Source organism: Chiloscyllium punctatum, chromosome 38, assembly GCF_047496795.1.
Source record: "Chiloscyllium punctatum isolate Juve2018m chromosome 38, sChiPun1.3, whole genome shotgun sequence".
Classification (NCBI taxonomy): Eukaryota; Metazoa; Chordata; class Chondrichthyes; order Orectolobiformes; family Hemiscylliidae; genus Chiloscyllium; species Chiloscyllium punctatum.
In genome coordinates, this window is record NC_092776.1 from 38,929,913 (window position 1) to 38,950,899 (window position 20,987).

The 20,987-nt window shown below is 38.7% G+C and overlaps 1 protein-coding gene across 4 annotated transcripts in view; it reads right to left on the reverse strand.

The window, feature by feature from the left end:
- LOC140463540 (serine/threonine-protein kinase 32C) overlaps positions 1 to 20,987 on the reverse strand; it is a 348,144-nt gene that overhangs the window by 30,131 nt on the left and 297,026 nt on the right. For all 4 annotated transcript variants that reach the window (XM_072557665.1, XM_072557664.1, XM_072557666.1 and 1 more), the window contains exons 4-8: positions 16,006 to 16,179; positions 14,400 to 14,437; positions 14,128 to 14,217; positions 10,173 to 10,276; positions 9,961 to 10,077 (exon numbers count right to left, since the gene is read on the reverse strand). In XM_072557665.1, the coding sequence (XP_072413766.1) occupies positions 9,961 to 10,077; positions 10,173 to 10,276; positions 14,128 to 14,217; positions 14,400 to 14,437; positions 16,006 to 16,179 (523 nt within the window). The remainder of the gene's footprint in view (positions 1 to 9,960; positions 10,078 to 10,172; positions 10,277 to 14,127; positions 14,218 to 14,399; positions 14,438 to 16,005; positions 16,180 to 20,987) is intronic.

Sequence of the window (20,987 nt, forward strand, 5' to 3'; positions counted from 1 at the left end):
AACGGCACTGTTCACCTCCATCGACAAAACCCTAGCCAAAGAAACAATAGCCAACCTGCTGGACAGACATAACAGACAACAGGACATTGAACCTATCAACAAAGACAGCATACTTAAACTACTGGACTTGTGCCTCACAACACACTTCACATTCAACAATTAAATATACGAACAAATCAACGGAACACCCATGGGCTCACCGATCTCTGGACTCATAGCAGAAGCAGTAATGCAAAGGTTAGAACAAACAGTCTTACCACAAATTCAACCCAAACTCTGGGTCAGATACGTGGATGACACCTTTGTAATAATTAAAAACACAGAAATAGAGAACACACACCAGATCATCAACGCCACACTCACAGGAATCCGATTCACTAGAGAGGAAGAAAAGGACAACCAACTCCCATTCCTAGACGTGATGGTACAGAGAACACCGAACGGAGAATTCACCACAAAGGTTTACAGGAAAGCCACACACACAGACCAAGTCCTAAACTATGAACGCAACCACCCCAACACATACAAACGAAGTTGCATCAGGACACTATTCAAAAGGGCCACAACACACTGCAGCACACCAGAACTACAAAAAGAGGAAAAGGAACACCTATACAAGGTATTCGCCAAAAAAGGATTCCCTCGCAATTTCATCAACAGATGCCTAAGGGAGAGACAACGGAACAAGGACATGCCACAACCCAAAGGACTAGCCACACTACCATACATCAGGAGCATTTCTGAACTGACAGCCAGACTACTGCGACCACTAGGACTCATAACAGCACACAAACCAACAACCACGCTCAGACAACAACTCACCAGAACGAAGGACCCGATACCCAACATGAGCAAAACTAATGTAGTGTACAAAATCCCATGCAAGGACTGCAGAAAACACTACATCGGACAAACAGGAAGACAGTTAACGATCCGTATACATGAACACCAACTAGCCACGAAACGACACAACCAGCTATCCTTAGTAGCCACACACACAGACGACAAGCAACATGAATTTGACTGGGACAACACTACCATTATAGGGCAAGCCAAACAGAGAACAGCCAGGGAATTCCTAGAGGCATGGCACTCATCCACAGACTCTATCAACAAACACATCGACCTGGACCCAATATACCGGCCACTACAGTGGACAGTTCAAACTGACAACCGGAAGCGGCAGACAGGCCACTATAAATGCTGGAGGAAACAGCACAGAAGTGCTTCACAGGAGGCTCCCAAGCACTGAGGATGTCACCTAGACAGGGGACGAAACGTTTGCAAGACAAATTCCCAGCTCGGCGAACAGAACCACAACAATGAGCACCCGAGCTACAAATCTTCTCCCAAACTTTGAGTATTTTAAGGTAGCTGATTATTATACTACAGTCAGTTTTTTTATAACACGATAGTTTAGTTCTGGTGCAATCTTGTGTTATAAGAAAATCACACAATAGCCGCACCATTCAAACTAATGGAGCCGAGATCTGTTATAGCCAATACTGGTAAGAAAAGTTCACATTCTAAAAAGAACGGTCTAAATTCTTCAATCACGTTAAAGCTAATTTGCATTGAGGAAATTAGCATTATAGCTGAACCAACTGTAATATAGAACTCACATGGGAATCCCATGTCTGTGTTCTTTGATAGAAAAGGAGAATTCTAAATGGAGATAAGCCAGCCAGTTTAGGCTTCACTACAAACACTCCACGCATTATCACCAATGCTTACACACATCACCTCTGAACAGAAGTGTACATACTTCTATTTATCAGAGTAACAAAACCAATGGAAGTTCAGTACACAGGAAACACTGCAACATAGTTGCACCACCTGCACCAAACTGATCTGCAGCCAAAATCCTCCTTCAGCACAGCACAGCCAGTAGCTGTAAATATCACAGCAGATTTAACTTTAGGCTTGTTCCTAGGGACATCAACAACACAAGCCAAACAGTTATCTCCAGATTATAAGCAAGTAACTGATGTTGTGGTGGTGTGACAGTGTCACTACCTACATGAATGATTGTAATCTCTGAAATGTGCACTCATTTCAGATCACCACCATGGCATGATACAAGTCAGACAGTTGGCAGAATGCCTTTAATTTACAACCATTTATTAGTCCAGAAACAATTCTGAATGATGAGGCCTCGGTTTCAGCCTGCAGGTATGTTCCATATGGGGAAGCCACTGCAAGGCTCGAGACAACCTTGTCAACAGGATTCCTGAATCGCCAGCAGTGAACTAAAGGGCACTTTTGCTTAGGTCCCTGTTCACAGAGAGCTTGCTCTGACAGCCTTTCAGGAAGGTCTCATGGGTGGTGGGCCAGTTGGAAGGTTAGGATCAATGGTGGCCTGGGCATTGAGTCGGCAGGTAGTGGTGGGGGAGGATGGTGAGACTGAGGTTATTATGGTGGTAGAAGGGAAGAGGTAGTGGTTGGGATTGGGGCCAGTCAGATGTTGGATGAGAGTCTTAGAGTGGTCAGAGTTTGTAGACCGGGGTTGAGGGCTATCTGATAGTGTCTGGGAGAGAGTGTCAGTATGGGAGAGCGTGGTTAGTGCTGGGTGGGAGAGTTAGTGGGAGAAAATGGTGGTTTCAAGAAAGAGAAGTATCTAATAGCAGTCAGAGAGAGCTGATAGTAGTTAACAATGGTTGGGAGGTCTTGGAGGGACAGATCATGCCTAAAAGAGTGGTAGAGGCAGGAACCCTCATGATATTTAAGGACTATTTGGCCGAGCACTTAAATGCTGCAGCATTAATTCATTTTTTTGATTATCGTAGATCAAGGCATTTAAGTTGACATTTAAAGTTTCAAGAAAGTCCCTCCAAAAATGGATTCAATGTAATCACTGTGTGTAATATATGAACAGTATTCTTCTTACCAAAGGACTCTTATAAGTTCATCTTTCATCATGCATGGGCTGCACTCTGTGGGCATTTCTTGGCAATATGGCCCATATTTCTGATATTTGATCCCACATGCTGACTTACAAGGTGAGTAAAACATCCTCTAATAAGTGTATAGCATTCATTACAGGAAAAGGACATTTGATTTATATGTCCAGCATAGGACTAAACATCAATTTTGGGGCTGAAAAAGAATGGGTAATGCTGTGCGCCAGTTCAACTTGCCAACCAGGATCGATGGAACCATTTTTTTTCACCTGACCATTAATTTTCTGTGAACAGTGTACATGGTTCCTACATCTCCATTGTTCTCAGCATCGTTGATGTGTCACAGTGTCTGTGGCTCAGACGTCAGCTCATAAACTTAGAGACAAAGTTCCTTGAGTAACCAACACTCACTGCAGGTGTGGTCACTGTGAATCACATTCCTTGCCCAGCCATCTCTACTCGGTCTAATTCAATTGGATGAAATATTTTAAACATTTTCTTAACTGTATGCTTCAGTTTCAAGATCATTTTCTGATTTCAACGATGAGGCCAATCAAAAGAGAGATGGAAGAAATACTGACCAATCATTGACCTGATTCCTGAGATATGTCACTCCTGCTCTGACAGGTAGAAACAGGTTGATGGGGCTCTTTGCTGCAGGTTTTTGTCTCTCACCATCACTGCCTTTCTAATGCGGTTTCATTCTTCTCTGAAAAGGTCTCTCTGACTCTGAGTCAGAGTCAGAAACTTCAAAATGTACCATGGTACATTTTGGAAATGTTAGGAAGATTAAAATATGGTTTAACATCTGGGAACTGTACATGCCAGTTTTGCAACCATTACCCCAGACACCCCAATTTCCTCTTGACCCAATACGACCAGCATAACCCATCCAACCAGCCAACATGATGGGTCTTCTGAACCATTCTAACTTCTGACAACACCTTATGACCAACTCTAACATGTCCCTGACCTGACTATCCCCAGATTCACTCACCCATCTACTGGACCCCTCATCCGTCTGCTGCCCTAACCACCTTATCATATTCGACTGCACCCAATCCACTTACTTTGGTCTGACTACCTCCTCTATCCATTCTTCAATGGTCATCCATTCACTGATATTTATTTGGACATTTAAAAACATGCTATGGCAGCTGGTGCCATAAAAAGGTTTTGTGTATTGTCTTCCCCTTGAGGGTCCAGTAACTATCATGAAGCTCTTTGATGGATGCTGCAATTTTTGAGACATCAGGTTTAGGAGACTTGCAAGAAATGTGGGGTAGCACTGGAGCAGTATCGGGGCAGATGAAAATTTGAGCTGACTGGCAAACTAACAATGGTCATCACTTGGCAGAGGATCTGAGCCAATGTTCTGGATTGAAATGCTCTTTCATTACGCTTTGCCAGATGAGTGCTTCTCCAATAGTTCTCAAGAAGCTTGACACTATCCAAAGCAGTCTGCTTGATTGGGTTCCCATCAATTCCTTCAACAATCACTCCCATTCGCCACTGAGACACCATGAAGTATTGTGTACCATCTGTAAAATGCACTACAGTAACTCACCAAATTTCCTTTGACAGTCCCTTTCAAACACACAACCTCTGTTATGTAGAAGGACAATGGAAACAAATATATGGGAACACCACCAGCTTAAAATTCCCCTCCAAGCCACCCACCATCCTGACTTGGATTGGTATCTCCATTCCTTGGGTATCAGTCTGTCAAAATCCTAGAACTCCCTTCTGAACAGCACTGTGGTTCAAGGAAGCAGCTCACTACCACCTTTTTGAAGACATTCAAGGAGGTAATAAATACTGATTGAGTGAACAACTTCCAGATTCTTAGAACAAATAATGAAAACCCCTGTGAGAATAATTCTCTTTGGCTTGTAGATGTTGTATGACCTGCTAAGTATTTCCAGCACATTTATGGAAGAAATTTGATAATAAACATTTTAATGTGCTCACTACTAAAATGGCACAGCACAATTTTAAAAATTGCAACTTCCAACTGTGCCAGTGTTTCACTCATTCAGAAAAATGGGTTCTAAATGTCATTGATTTCAGACATCCAGATTTAATTACATTGATGAATTGAACCATGCTAAGAATTGCTGGATGAAAGATTCAAGAGTTGAATAATTTGTGAAAAAGTGGATGACATTATCAGCATCACTGGCTTCAAAGGAAACTGCTTGTGTTTGGTAATGAGATGGGAACTCAGAAGCAAGCAACTGTAATCTCCTGATGTCCTTGTTTTGTTGTTACTGTCCTTCAAATAAGACCTGAAGATGTTCAGTCATGGATTAGGTTAGGTCCTTCATTATAATCAAACTTCTTTATATGCACCACTATGATTCCCTCATGACTTTGCACGATACTTAAGGGGAAAATGTATGATTCATTGACCTCATTTGATTTTATTAAAAGATTATGTGGTGATATAGCAAGGATGAGGTTTATATCCTGATAGCTCTGCTGATCTGACAGTTCACCTGTGACAAAGTTGTTGCTGAGTTATGAATAATCAGTGTCACAAATTAGATTTAAAGAATGCATGGCCCCTCTTAGTCACATGCTCCATCTATATAATCAAAACATTTTTTAAAATACAAATTTATTAATATATATATAAAGTGAACTGATTTATACTGAAACCTGTAAATGTGCTATTCCAATGGAGTGGCATTTTCACATGTGGCACAATGCCTTTCATGTAACCTACTTTAACATTCTTTCTCAGTTCTTTCTCTGACTTTGAAATTGAACATAATTGAGCATTGAAAGGGTGAAGCTGCACTTGCCCATGGCTGAAAGTGCCAAGATGGGCATTATGGTATTTTTTTAACTGACAAAAACAATCAAAGGAAATGTTAGCTATCATTGCTATTGATACAGCTCAAATAATGGCCTTCACAGCTAGACAACAAAATCCTCTGAGTCTTACTATGATAGGACTAGAATGCAAACAGTAAGCCTCTGATAATGCAGCTCAGATGAAAACCATCTGATTTGTGATTTCCAATTTCTGTCTGAATTAGAAAGCATGACCTACCTGAGTTGAGACTTTTTAAAATAATTATAATTATATATTAGAGTAGGCACATATTTGTACAAGGATAGCAGGTTAAATTCATTAGACTTTGGGGAATTAAATTTCTGAAGGCAATCAGCCTTGGATGTGCGACTAGCTTTGACAAGCACCCCTGAAGAATTTTTTTCTCTATCAGCAAGAAGATTAGAACAACAAAAGGGTATAAACAAGATAATCTCTGAGGAGTACCAAGAGACAAATAACATAGCAAAGGGGCAGAAACAATTTTGAAACAGGGTCACTGACCTCAAGAGAATAAACAACTGTTGCTTCACAAATTGGATAAGGGGGAAGATGTTCCTGAAATTGTTAGCTTTGTCATAGTTAAACCTAATTTTCCAATTCTATGTATAAATTTATGTTATACTACAAATATTTAACAATTGGTAGAAATTAATATCCTTTTCAATCTTCTGTGCTAAGGTCAGGAACAGATATGAATTGCTTGACCAAATTTGAACAGTCATTAGTAATAAGCTAGTACATGAAGTGGCTGGAAAATGTCTTGGAGAGGACTTAACAATCGGGATTGGAATGTGGTCAATAATCCTAAGAGTCCAATGGCAGGTGATAGGGGGTCTGACAAACATCATGAGATGATGGAGCATGAAGTTGTCCAACATTGATCGTGTATTCACAGGATTGGATGTGTAGGTGAGAGAGGATGTGGCAAGCATCTATGTCAATGTTGCATGTAACCATTGTAATGTGATAGATATAAATATCCTGCCCTTGGTTGGGAAATGGAGATTGTCACTGGCCTCCGATCCCAACTATAGTTAAGAGGGTAACTGGGCCCCATGTGAAAGCCAGATTCAGAGTACTCTCTGGCCTCTCCCTCACGTGTGCTAAAGGAGCTCTGAATAAAGATTGATTTGTGCTACTGGATATGGAACTCTGACACCTCTTTAAAATCCCTTTCCCTTTATCTGTATTAAATCATGTAAACCAAGGTTGGAGTTATGTTCCTCTCCTTGGCAAATCCAAGCATTACAAAATGGCCTTCTCAGTGGTTCTTATATTATTTAGATTTGGTTCATTCCAAAGTTAATTGATTCTGGAACTGTAATGTCTTCTGGATAATATATCCAGAGTCAAATTTCAATGACAGATCAGCAATGTGGTTGGCAGTTTACATTTGAGCATTTTTAACTTGAAGATTAGGCTGGCTATCTGGATTATGCGTAGACTCTGTTTCAAATATTAACAGAATTTGTGAGAATACTCCATGACAATGGCCCTGATTTGGAGTGTTTCTTCCAGCTAATTTATATTATATATTTGGTGGCACCCTCCAAAATTGTACAGAAGAATGTAAGAACTAGGAGTAGGAGTAGATCATCCAGCATGTCGAGCCTGTACTGCCATTTGGTAAAGATCATGGTTGATCTGTTTGTGGATTCAGCTCCACTTACCCAGCCACTCACCATAAACTTTACTGTTCAAAAATCTATCTATCTTTTTCTTAAACATTCAACAAGATAGCCTCAACTGCTTCACTGGGCAGGGAATTTCACAGATTCACAATCATTTGGATGAAGAAATTCCTCCTCAACTCAGTTCTAAATCTGCTCCCCCTTATTTTGAGGCTATGCCCCCTAGTTCTACTTTCGTCCAACATTGGAAACAGCCTCCCTGTATCTACCTTATCGACTCCCTTCATAATTTTATGCTTCTACAAGATCCCCCTCATTCTTCTAAATTCCAATGAGTATATTCCTCGACTATACTCAATCTCTCCTCATAAACCAAGCCTTCCTACTCTGGAATCAACCTCGCGAACCTCCTCCGCACCCTTTCCAGCACCAGGAAATCCTTTCTCAACTAAGGAGACCAAAACTGTATACAGTACTCCAGGTGCAACCTCATCAGAAGCCTATACAGCTGCAGCATAATCTCCCTTTTTCAAAGTTCTGGCAATGAAGGACAACATTCCATTTGTCTTCTTAATTACTGCTGCACTTGCAAACTATACTTTTTGTGATTATGTACAAGGACACCCAGGTCCCTCTGCACAGCAGCATGCTGTAATTTTTCACCGTTTAAATAATTGCCCATTTTGCTGATATTCCTAAGAAAATGGTCATCCAATAAAATAGACAAGGATGAAAAATTGAGAGTAAGACATATCCCAAAATCAAATCTGTGCTTGTGAAAGGAAGACTTCACAGTGGATTAAAAAATTTGTTAAAGGATGAATGTGATTTGTACTTTTTTACTTTATTCTTATTCATTACAGAGTCCGATCATATCCACAGGAGGCTCAGAATGATGACATTATTCTTTCTCTGTTGATTAAACTAAATCTACATGATTTATAATTATAAGCCACAACTTTAAAAATAGATAAGGAATAATTAGAATGTTGAAATGCAGTTTTCACAGTTGGGAAAGAATGACCCATTTTTCAACTTCTAACATTCAGAAGATACAGCTGGGATCAGACTAATTCTCTAGATAATTAAAACATTGATTAACTTCCTACAAATAAATTAACATTCTCAACTTCAAAGAGAAATCTAAGTCAACTCAAAGTCCATTTTCTAATAATGCACAGATTTGCAATGTCCTTAAAGTAATATGCAAAGAATGAAGCATTTTAAAGACAGTTTTAAAAAACACAGCCACAATCACACAAAACAGAACCTACCTTTCCACCATCTCTTCCATTTACAGTTGCATAAAAAGTTGCAAAGGAGACTAATGTGTTGAGTAGCAATGACTCACAAATACTCATTTGGGTAGTTGGAGTTGCTGCTTGGACTGTGTAGCTCAGGACGATTAGCAGTTCAACATACATCAATATCAGTAGCTCAGCAGCACACTCTCAAAGGTAATTAAGTGGAGGTGTCAAATTAGACTAGCTACTGATGGCCACGTCCCAAGAAAGAATACATTTCTTAAAAAGCTGTTTATGTATTTGCATATAAGGAACAGAGTTGGATTTACTCTAATCTACTTGCTGGCTCACCTTATAGATTACATCTCACAGTAACCATATTTGGCCTCTAGTATACTGTTCTCTGTCACAAGTGTTCTGCTTCAAATGTAAATGTTAGACTTGCTGCGATATTGCTTCAGAATGTTCTAATCACTGCTTACTTCAAAGGAAATAAACCTGCAATATTATTCATCAGTTCATTTTTCAAGCTTCCAATTATTTATGTTCTTGATTACTCTCGAACTTTGGTGCTATTCCACACCTGCCTTAAGATTAATTGATCAATGTCCTCCCTCATTTGGGATACCAGAATTGACCAATATATTCACCAATATATCCATGACACCAGCTTCATAGGGGATAGACAAAAATCAGCACTGAAACCACTCATCCACTGCTTTATGTTGGACAGTCTAGGGTCCCTCCAAACAGCCAAAGAAGCCATTTGCTAACCAATCTGCAACAACTGGGGGATGATAGAGGTTTATGTTTGTACTAACAACCACTGCAAAGCTAAACAACAGCATTAGGAAAAATATTGATAGTGCACAATTTTGAAAAAATCTCCATTTATCTGTTTCTGTTCGAGGGAATCTTCATTGGCCCTTATACTTTTCTTGAATATCATAAATGAAGTAAGAGAACTATTCACAATACAACATCTAACATATGGTCCAGTGACAGACCAGTGAGTCCAACTGGTCTATTCTAGTATTCATGTTCGACACTTGCCTTCTCCCAACCCCCTTCATTGAGCACTATCAGCATAGTTTCCCATCTTTTATTCCTCTTGAATTTAAGTAGCATTCCCTCAAATATTTTGTAAACATCTTAATTAATGTCTTGTACAGATTGCTTCATTATTTAATGACTTCTTGTATAAAACCGAGAACACTATTTTATTAGTGACCTTTTCCATCTGTGATCAAACAGTTTACAATTTCTCCAGAGGTGTCGGTGTGTAACAACAGTGTTTCTTGGCAGTGAATTTATGGAACTTGGATTAAACAATCAGATCTTACCTTTCTTAGCAATGTAACAACTTCTTTTGTCCAAGCAGAGGAGTATTGTACACTCACTGTACTGAATAACTGAATCAGGGATTCAACTGTGACACTAGAATGGATGTCATATGGCCTCTGGCAAAAAGAAACAAAACCATTATCATCAAACTGGAGCACAGGTATAAGCAGTGGAAAGTAACTAAAAGTTGATAAATTTCCAATGACTGTACCCATCCTCGAAGAAGTTCATACGCAGTGACTCCTAGTGACCACCAATCTACTTCAAACGAGTATCCAGTGCCACCATTGACAAAGGAATGAAAAATCTCAGGAGCTGCCAACAACAAAAAACTGAATTAAGCAACAGAATCACTTTACCATGTAACCCAGTCTTCCAATCAAATAGTAAGCATTGCTGCATGCAAGGAATAAAACACATAGAGAAATGCAGTAAAGACTTTTAAGTGACTGTAATTTTGCAGAATACACCGGCCATAATTGTAATCTTCACAATGCCACTTGCTGAAAAAAAAAGTTTCTCTACTTAATTCTAACTGGAAGAAACATTTTCTTTTGCTTTTAACAATTCCATTGATTAGTACACTATTTATAGCTTGTAACAATTTTGTGCACTGTAGGATACGTGCAAGTCTAAAGTAGATCCCTACGCAAACAATGGCCCTAATATTTTAATAGCCAGGAGTTTGTTGGTATAGCATAGACTGGAGTAGCATTTCAGAAGCACACAGAATCCACAACACTGCATGGGAATTGCCTGGGAAATTAAACTTTTCACTGGGCAATTCACGAAGAGGAACCCTTCAAAGTGCATTAAAATGAGAGATTTTGAGGTGTTCTACCTAACTTAAGCCTAATAGTTACCTAGGAAAAATTAGAGGAATAAATTCTAATAATCTCTAATTTCTTGGTCATGATTAAACTGAAGTTCCATCTCACCACTGACATCCTCATGAACCCACACCCTGAATCCCATTGTACCACACCCAACATTCCCCATATACCCACCCTGGCTGACCTGACCCTGCCAGACCCAATACTCTCCCGTACCATGACCAGTATCCACCCGGCCTGACTCTGTAACACCCAATCCACACCCCTGCATCACCCAGCCCAACGTTACTGAGCTTGAAGTCACGCTGTACAATATCAGTTAAAAAATCGTTCATTAGCACATTCTGCAGTCCTTTATCTGAACAAAAACACCAACTCACTTAAAATGGAAAGGAGATTTAGAAGGTGTGTCTTGCTCTTCCATTGATAAACCTTGAGCACAGAACTCATTTAACCAAACAAATATGATGAATTGAAATTAGTGAAACAAGTCAAATTTGGCTTTGATCTATACGTCAGAATTCAAACCTTCTATGTAGAATTTGGTAAGGTATTGGCTCAGAGCTTACAACACAGTTACTTACAACTATTATTAAACCATGTATTTGCTTATTGACCATTTGCAGTGGCGCAAAGAACACTCACCCGAGGGTTTGCAAGTCCAAAATAAAACATGAACTACAATTTGTGCACAGATTTTATGATACTGTCTTTGCTTAAAAGTAAAATTCATTGATTCTTCATTAAAAGTTCAACAATGCATGATAATATGTTTAGCAATTGTGAGGCACAAGTAGCCTGCATCCATTGTGAGCAATCATGTAAACTTTGTGCCAATCAACAGCTCTTCAGTTTGAAACATTCATTCTATATTTTGTCCACAGATGCTGTCTCATCTGTTGAGTAAAATCTGCATTTTATATTTTTATGTCACTTTTCAGAATTTGAAGTGCTTTGCTTTTGTATCTGTGCAAATAGTCAAGTGTTGTACAACATTAAGTTAAAAATCACAACACCGGGTTATAGTCCAACAGGCACCTCCAAAACATTGTACAACATATTAGGCTATTGGATTAACACAGTATGGAATGACTGTTTCAGTGACTTTTATTCCAGTACTTTGACCAAAAGGTGTTTGTACCGGGGAGGTCATAACTTGGGAAAGTTTTGAACGGCAGAGATCCATGGTTTCTGTCATAGAAACCAACGTCAATACACGCAATGACAGCCCTCATAAGGAATCCAAATGTATTGGCTTCCTCAGCCCTCTCTCATCCTTTCCTCCATTTCCTCCTCTAAGGTCATCACCAAATCCTCAAAGGCAAGGGTTGCACCTTCACGTTAGTACAGTGTGAAGGATGGACCTTCATGTTAGTACAGTGTGAAGGATGGACCTTCATGTTAGTACAGTGTGAAGGATTGCACCTTCACATTAGTACAGTGTGAAGGATTGCACCTTCACGTTAGTACAGTGTGAAGGATTGCACCTTCACGTTAGTACAGTGTGAAGGATGGACCTTCATGTTAGTACAGTGTGAAGGATTGCACCTTCACATTAGTACAGTGTGAAGGATTGCACCTTCACGTTAGTACAGTGTGAAGGATGGACCTTCATGTTAGTACAGTGTGAAGGATTGCACCTTCACGTTAGTACAGTGTGAAGGATGGACCTTCATGTTAGTACAGTGTGAAGGATTGCACCTTCACATTAGAACAGTGTGATGGATGCACCTTCACGTTAGTACAGTGTGAAGGATTGCACCTTCATGTTAGTACAGTGTGAAGGATTGCACCTTCACGTTAGAACAGTGTGAAGGATTGCACCTTCACGTTAGAACAGTGTGATGGATGCACCTTCACGTTAGTACAGTGTGAAGGATTGCACCTTCACGTTAGTACAGTGTGAAGGATGCATCTTCACGTTAGTACAGTGTGAAGGATTGCACCTTCATGTTAGTACACTGAAGGATGCATCTTCATGTTAGTACACTGTGAAGGATGCACCTTCACGTTAGTACACTATAAAGGGTGCACCTTCACGTTAGTACAGTGTGAAGGATTGCACCTTCACGTTAGTACACTATAAAGGGTGCACCTTCACGTTAGTACAGTGTGAAGAATGCACCTTCACGTTAGTACAGTGTGAAGGATTGCACCTTCACGTTAGTACAGTGTGAAGGATGCAGCAGCCCACCATAATTCAGGAGGCACAAGCTGGACAGTGCTAGAAGGTACACTCCTTCACATTCAAAACTGGTCCCTTCTCACACAAAGGACTTTGCAGAACTTCTACAACAGTGTTTCCAATTCTGAAACAGCAAGTAAAGAGTCAAAGTCACATTGCAAGCTGAAAATGACATCTTCTCTCGTACTGTCGGGAGCTTTCTTGTGGTGTTGAACGCACAAACATGTGTACACATGTAAGAGAGAACATGCACAAGAGGAGTGAAGTTGCTAATGCCAGGCCAGGTATTAGATCAACATTAGACATTGACCAATGCTACAAACTGCTCACTTTGTATCTTTCTGGTGGACACACAGGACAGCAACATTGTCACCCTGGACAACATGAAGTTGGATGCAAGCCTTGCTGGGTGTGGGCAGGAGCAGACCACTGCCAATTGTCTTTTTAACTTAACTGTCTCTCACAGGACCAAAGCTACTGGTAGTACAGATCCAAGGTTTGTAGCCGCTCCAGAGTTTTAAATTCTAATTTGCCGGCAATGGATACTAGCTGGATCTCAGTAGGGAGTGAATGTAGAGTGAAGCTTGGCAGGCAGCTATCAGCAGTTACAGCCAGATGGAGAGAGGGTACAGGCCGAGGTCCAATGGAGACCAGGGGAGAGCAGGTACAAGGTGGGGCCTGGTGCAGATTGAGTGCCAGGTAGAGTTTGAAAGAACAGGGTGATCTTGGTAAAGTGTGAAAACAGTCTAGAATTCACTGCCTGTAAAGATAATGTGAGCTAGTTCCATAGTAACTTTCAAAAGATTATGGAGTAAATAATTTGTGAAGTAAACATTTACAGAGCTATTGGCAACCAAAAGGAGGCTAAAACTTGTTGGTAACTCTTTTAAGAAGAGTTGGCACAGACATGATGGTCCCAATGCTCTCTTCCTTTGCTTTATTATTCTGTGATGTTGCCACCATGAGAATGAAGTGCAAAGTGGAGATTTCACTGAAAGCAGCAGCTTCATTCCAGATCACTTTATTGTCTATCAATGGAATCTGTTCATTTCTTTAACATCTCTCTAAAGGATTGATGTGTAGTCCAGATTTTAAATGGAAAAGGGAAAATACATTCAAAAATCATAGATTTGCATAATGTTCCTTACCCATGTACGGCTTTGTTCCTGCGAGAGCGGTTGCTCTTTCTCCATCTTTAATAATCGTTGCTATGTTGAAGTCTGTCAGATGTGCATGTCCTGAAAGAATGAACTTGTTTAATTACAGAGGTACCAGACAATGGAACCACTAGAAAACAAATGAACACTCATACTTTGCACAACATTCACCGAAAACTAAGAAACACAAATAAATTCATCCATTATGTATGCCACTCGTAAGGAAACTGCATATGTCACCGGCTGCAAGTGCAAATTCTAACCTTGCTCATCAAGAAGAATGTTGTCAGGCTTGACGTCCCTGGAAAAGAAGTAGATAAATCCACAACTGAAGAATATATTTTAGTATGGGTACCATTGTATACATTTCCTTATTATTAATCATCTTTAGATCAGTTTGCCATTTCCTCAGACACAAATCTATAAGTCTCAAATCATTTATCCATTTGTTATTTAATGATGGCTTTTAAGTTATGCATTACCATTAATCAATATAGCATTGTTATGGAAGCATACGCTGCCACTGGGTCACCCTTCTCAGGTCAGAAATATACTTAATGCAATGTTTATTATTGTTGTGTTGACCTATAATATTCCCAACCATAGTTGGTTTTGTATATCATGTGTCAAGAGCTTCTTTCTAGTAGGGAGTCCTACCATCATGGGGAGTTGGCAGGGCAGACCAATGTTCTGTACAAGATCCATGGGTTTGCCAGGACAACTGAAGAAGAAATTTTACCAATATTACAGTCACAGTCAATATCTGAGGCAATAAGTATATAGTTACCTCACAGAAAAATCATATCTTGTAATCATGTCCTGCTTTTCTCATGAATAATGTCATATTTGCTTGCAAGAATGCAAGGAACAATAAAAACATTCATCTTGAAAAAAAATTGTCAACCCCAGATAATGTCAAGACTATCCATCTACAGGCTACTGTCAACATTTGATATTTCTAATTTGTGATATAAGCTGTAAAAAAAAATTGAATTGATTGACTTGTAGTCATTGGAATTTGGAAGAATGTGAGGCAACGTTATTGAAACATGCAAAATGTTTCGAGGGTATAACTGGGCAGATGCAGAGAGGTTGTTTTGCTTTGTGGGAGAGTCTAAGGCCAAAGAGCATAATCTCAAAGTGAGAGGTAACCCATTTAAGAGAGGAATGCAGAGGATATTTTGCTCACAGGGTAGTGAATCTGAGTAATTCTTTACTATAGATGGCTGAAGAGGTTGCATTGTTAAGTACATTCAAGACTGAGATAACCAGATGTTTCATCAGTAAGGGAATCCAGGGTAAAGGTGAAAAGGCAAGAAATGAAGTTGAGGGTGATCAATGGGACAAGTAGTCTACTAGTGTTCCATGATCTTATTTGCAATTTGCATTTGCAATTTGTCTTTAGTGGGCTCTGATTATTTTACTAAATGTATTTAATTATCTATGATTTCCTGACATGTAGTGAAATAAAAGTCTATAAATACTAAAAAATACTGTACAATTGAAGTCATTACATATTCTATAAATATATCAGGAAGAGGTACCTGTTTTACAGAAAACGTATCCACTAAAGGTCATACAGATACATAATTCTAAAAAGAAATCTGCTAAAAGCAAGCAAGTGGGAAGCTGTATGAACAGAGATTTATACTGCTGAGGCAGATCTAGGTCAAAGCTATGTACAGAAGCCCTTTTTTAAAAATATTCAGCCAGCAGAGAAGTCTAATAAATATAATTACAATTTCACTGTCAATTGTTATTTCAATACCTGAAACAGCTGATACTGTAATATAAAAGGACTCGAGTTTGTTTTAGGCACTGAGTAGAATGGCACATAAACCGAAATAATGCAGTTTTATCAGCATTTACCTGTGAATAATATGTTGACTCTGTAAATAGTCTAAGGCCAAGGCCATTTCACAGATATAAAGTTTCATTGCATCCTCCGTAAACTGGACATTTTGCTGAAGGTGATAGCGAAGATCTCCACCTAAGAGAAGGTCAACCACCATGAACATATCTTCTTCATCCTGGAAGGAGTACCTAAACATGCAGGTTAAAAAAAAGAAGTATAACTTTCAACAAAGAAACTATTCCTCAATATACTTCTTTTGCACTGTGTGTAATTTCCGTAAAACACCAATGTTTTCTGCTTGGGATCAGTTTTATATATTTTTATAGCAATTATACATCCCTTTGAAATGAAACTGTATTTTTGTATTTAATAGAGATTTAAATGAAGACATTAATATCAATTCAACAACGTGCAAAATTGCCCAGATGTGATGTGTTTATAAAGACTTGGATAAATTTGATCCAGCCAATTATAAGCACGTCAGTTTACTCTTGATCAAAAGAAAATTCATGGAATATATCATCGATGGTGGCATCAAGTGGAACTTCCTCCCCAGGCCAATGTTTTTGAGAGCTCATTACAGCTTTGAATCAAACATAGACCAAACAGATGAACTTCAGAAGTGAATTGAGAGTTACTAACTGTCATTGACATGAAAGCGTTATACGACTAAGTATAATGGCATCAAGGGGCCTTAGCAAAACTAAAGACAATGAAACTCTGGGGGAATCTTCCCCGATTGGATTCACACTTGATGCAAGAAAGATAGTTGCTCGCTGATAATTTCAGCCCCCAAAGATTACTGCAGGAATTCCTCAGAGCTGTGCTCTAGGCCCAATCATCTTTAGTTGTTATATTAATGATTTTCTGTGCAACGTCATATCAGTTGTGGGGATATTCACTGATGATTGTGTTGTGCTGAGGAACATCCAGAAATTTTCAGATACTGAAGCAGAAACATTCAAACTTAGACTGATTAGTGGTGAATCCTGGCTTGAAAGTGTTTCACTGTTGTTTCATTGTTATTGTGTCAAAATTCTAGAAATCCCTCCTTAAAAGACTGTGGGTGTTTCTAGACAATATGGATTTATAGGGTTCAAACAGGCAACTCATTGCTACCTACTCAAGCACAGCTAGAAATAGATAACAAATACTGGTCTTTGTCAGTTATCCCACATTCATTGAACAAATTCAATTGAACAAATTAAAAGTAATAACTGAATAGTTTTAGATCTCAATTCCAATGTTTAACAATACCAGATGGTTGAAGAGACAAGTTTGTTTTTATTCATTTGAGTTATGAGATGGAATGTTTCTTGGTTAGGCATAATGAATCTTCCATTTGTATATTCTCTACATTCCAGGAGTAGTTACAGGCACCCAATACAGGGTGCCTAAAATCCTCAAAGATTTAATAAATTAATGATAACTGATCTCAGAAGGAGTGATTATTTTCTGACTACAGTTCATACATTCACAGGGTCATATAGCATAAAAAAATGGCCCTTCAGCCCACCATGTCTATGCTAACCAAAAAAATACCAAACTGTACTAATCCCATTTACCTGCACTTGGTCATAGCCTACCATACCCTGAGATTTTAAATGCTCATCCAGGTACTTCTTAAATGTTGTAAGAGAACCTGTCTCCACCACTGTCTCAGGCAGCACATTCCATATTTCTACCAGTCTTTGCTCTCTGGTTTGGAAAACAATCCTTGCATAAACAAATAATAAACCTTTTCAGCCCATTTGAGGTTTTGAAATCCCTCTCAGGGAGAGTGATTACCACCCTGATTTTTTTGGCACCTAGCAAGGACAGGTGTCTCTGTAGCAACAAAACAGTTATGAGCCTTCCCTCCATGGCAACGAGCAGCTAAAATTCTTGCTCCACATTTTTGGCAGGTGATTGGGATCATTTCATAAGTACTATTAACATTTATTAAGCAGTGTTTTAATAGATACACACTGTTTAACTGCAAGCTAAATTGGATTTATACAGTTTAAACCTGAACACAGAATTGGAAATCATTTAGCTACTTAGTTTTCTTACCTTCTTGCTATTTTATGCATTAAAATTGATCATTTGAAGGTAATTTAAACTCTTTTTAGTTAGTGTAAATACAATTCACAATTAGCTAAGAAAAATTCCAAAACAATAACATTATTTCATAAATTATATACACACCAATAACTTGTTAAAATGCAACCAACATGAATTAAGAAGAGGAGATTTGTGCTGAAAAATGTCAATTTCTTTGACTAGAAGGTTTGACTTATAAGGAGAGATTGGAAATGCTGGGACTTTTTTTTCCTGGAGTGTAGGAGATGAGGGGTGAACTTTTCAAAATATGTAAAATCATGAGAGGCATAGAAAAGGTAGATAGCTGACAGCCTTTCCACATGGTAGGGGAGTCTAAAACTAGAGGACACAGGTTTTAGATGAGAGGGGATAGCCACAAAATGATCCAGAGGGACATTTTTTTTCACACAGAGGGTGGTGTGTGTCTTGAACAAGCTGCCAGAGGTAGTGTGGAAGCAAGTACAATTTTGTCATTTAAGAAACATTTAGACAGGTCCATGGATGGGATAAGTATGGAGAGATATGGACCAAGCGCAGGCAAATGAGACTTGTTTAAATTGTGAAAACTGGTTGACATGAACAAGTTGGGGTAAAGGGCCTGTTTTTATGCTGTAGATCCTGTGATACTATAACTCTATGACTTCTTTTTAGATAAAGCAGGTGGCAACTCCTTGGATGATGCAATCTAGTATAACTTTCAGGAAATTTTTGATAATGTTCATATGAAAAACACAACTGAGCTAAGTTCCTCAAGAAACTAAAGAAACACATAGGACAACAGAAAAATATAATTGATGAGTAAGAGGCAGATGACTCATGAGAAGTGGTGCCCCAGATTGGGCAATAGATTGACTGGAGTTCCATATGCTGCGCATTTCCAGCAACACATTTTCAGCTCTGATCTCCAGCATCTGCAGTCCTCACTTTCTCCTGGAGTTCCATATGCACCTGTACTTGAACCTGTTTCTAAATTAATTCACTATGCAGATGCCACAATCGTAGAATTAACTGATATTACTAAAATAGGCAGAGCAGAAGAGATCAAGAAAGGGCACAAGGTTTTATATTAGTTAGTCAATTAAGTTGACAGGTGGCAATTGAAAGTCAATATGGACATTTGGCATAAGTTAGACATAGATGAAAAATTGTATGGCATATCCATACAATGAATGGAATTGAATTAATACACAAAAATAATGACAAAGCCTCTGAGACCAATTGTAGATGAGCCAATATCTGTGCCTAGGTAATGTTGTAAAACAGTTAAGAAAGCAAAAGGATTGTCCAAAAATGTGCATGTTGGATTGATTGGCCATGCTAAATTGCCCAGTGTCCAGGGATGTGCAGGCTAGGCAGATAAGCCATGGAAAATGCAGGGTTACAGGGTTGGGGTAGGGGGTTGATCTGGGTGGGATGCTCTTTGGAGGGTTGATGGCCCGAAGGACCTGCTTCCACACTATAGAATTAGAGGGAATTCTATAATTCTATCTGAGGAAAACAATACAATATGAAACAAAAACAACTATTCCAACGTGCCTTTTCACTAATTGAAGCAGTGTTTCCACTCTGGGGCAATACTGCAGCAGTCTGATTTCTGCACCATACTTCAGTGAAGTAGTTTCCAAATTAGAAGTGTAGCCTTGTTCAATTTGTCCTTATAAAACTAACAAGCTACACTAAGTACCTATAACACTTTGGCTAAATAACATTTAGAATACAGTATTGCAGTTTAGTTAACAAGTTTACAGTAAAAGATGTACTTGCAATAAAAATGCAATATAAAGCATGACTTATCCAAAGAACACAATGAGAACACAAGAGTCATCTGGAGATACTGAAGTCAAGGTTACATGTCTTGTAGAATCTCTGAACAGCCAACTGTAGACAAAGGACAACAGAAATATTTGTGATGGTAAACAGAAAATCTCTCTACAAACTGTGAAAACTGATGTCCACAGGTTTTGCTAACGTCACGTCTAGCTATGGAATTATGAGCTGATACATTGCACAGTGTGGATTTATGGGTACATTTTGCAAGGCAGCAAACCATCAGTCAGACCTCAAACAAGCCATTGAAAATTGGAAAATCAGTCACATTGTTCCTGACCTACTGATCACTGATTTTATTGAAGTGGGGCTAGGCAAAAATACATGTCTTTGTTAATCAAATGAATAGAGAAGGTGTTTTATAACTGTATGATCCATAATGTTCAATATGATAGAATAAATGTTTTCCACAATGGAAATTTACATATAAGTAAATGATTATCAAATTTTAGTCTCTGTATTGCTCTTTGCATTAATTATTTCATGATTAGTACATGGTTTCCTTTATCACTCTACTGATGTTTGTTGTAACTTTCCTATTTGGCATTTACAATGGAAAACATCATCGTAATGCAGAGCTTTCAACACTGTATCTTCTTTTTTTAGAAATCTGGACATAAACATCTGCACTCACCATGGGATTTTCTGTTCATGGTTGTAAATTAATTGAACATCTTTTGAGTTGTGCCTGATGTCTGCACTAGAATGTTTGATATTGTCTCCCACAGGCAAAGTTCTGCTTTTAGATATGTAGCTTCAAAGATCGAGCTTTACATATACTACAAGTGCTGTGCTGTACATACAATATTAGTCAGTTTTTACAAAGATTGATTAGACAATACAAATATAAGATTAAAACAATGTCATAAGGCATATGCAGAAACAAATAATTTGTAACAATGTCAGGAAAATCATCTTTGCTCAGACTGATGACTGAACAACAAGGTGTTCACCAACATACAACTGAATGTTACAGACACAGAATTGGTGGTGTGAAAATATATGTTTTCTGATATTGAATTTGGCTGTCTTAAATGTCATTTTTAAAGTGGAGAAATAACTTAGGCATTTCACATGCCATTGGAAA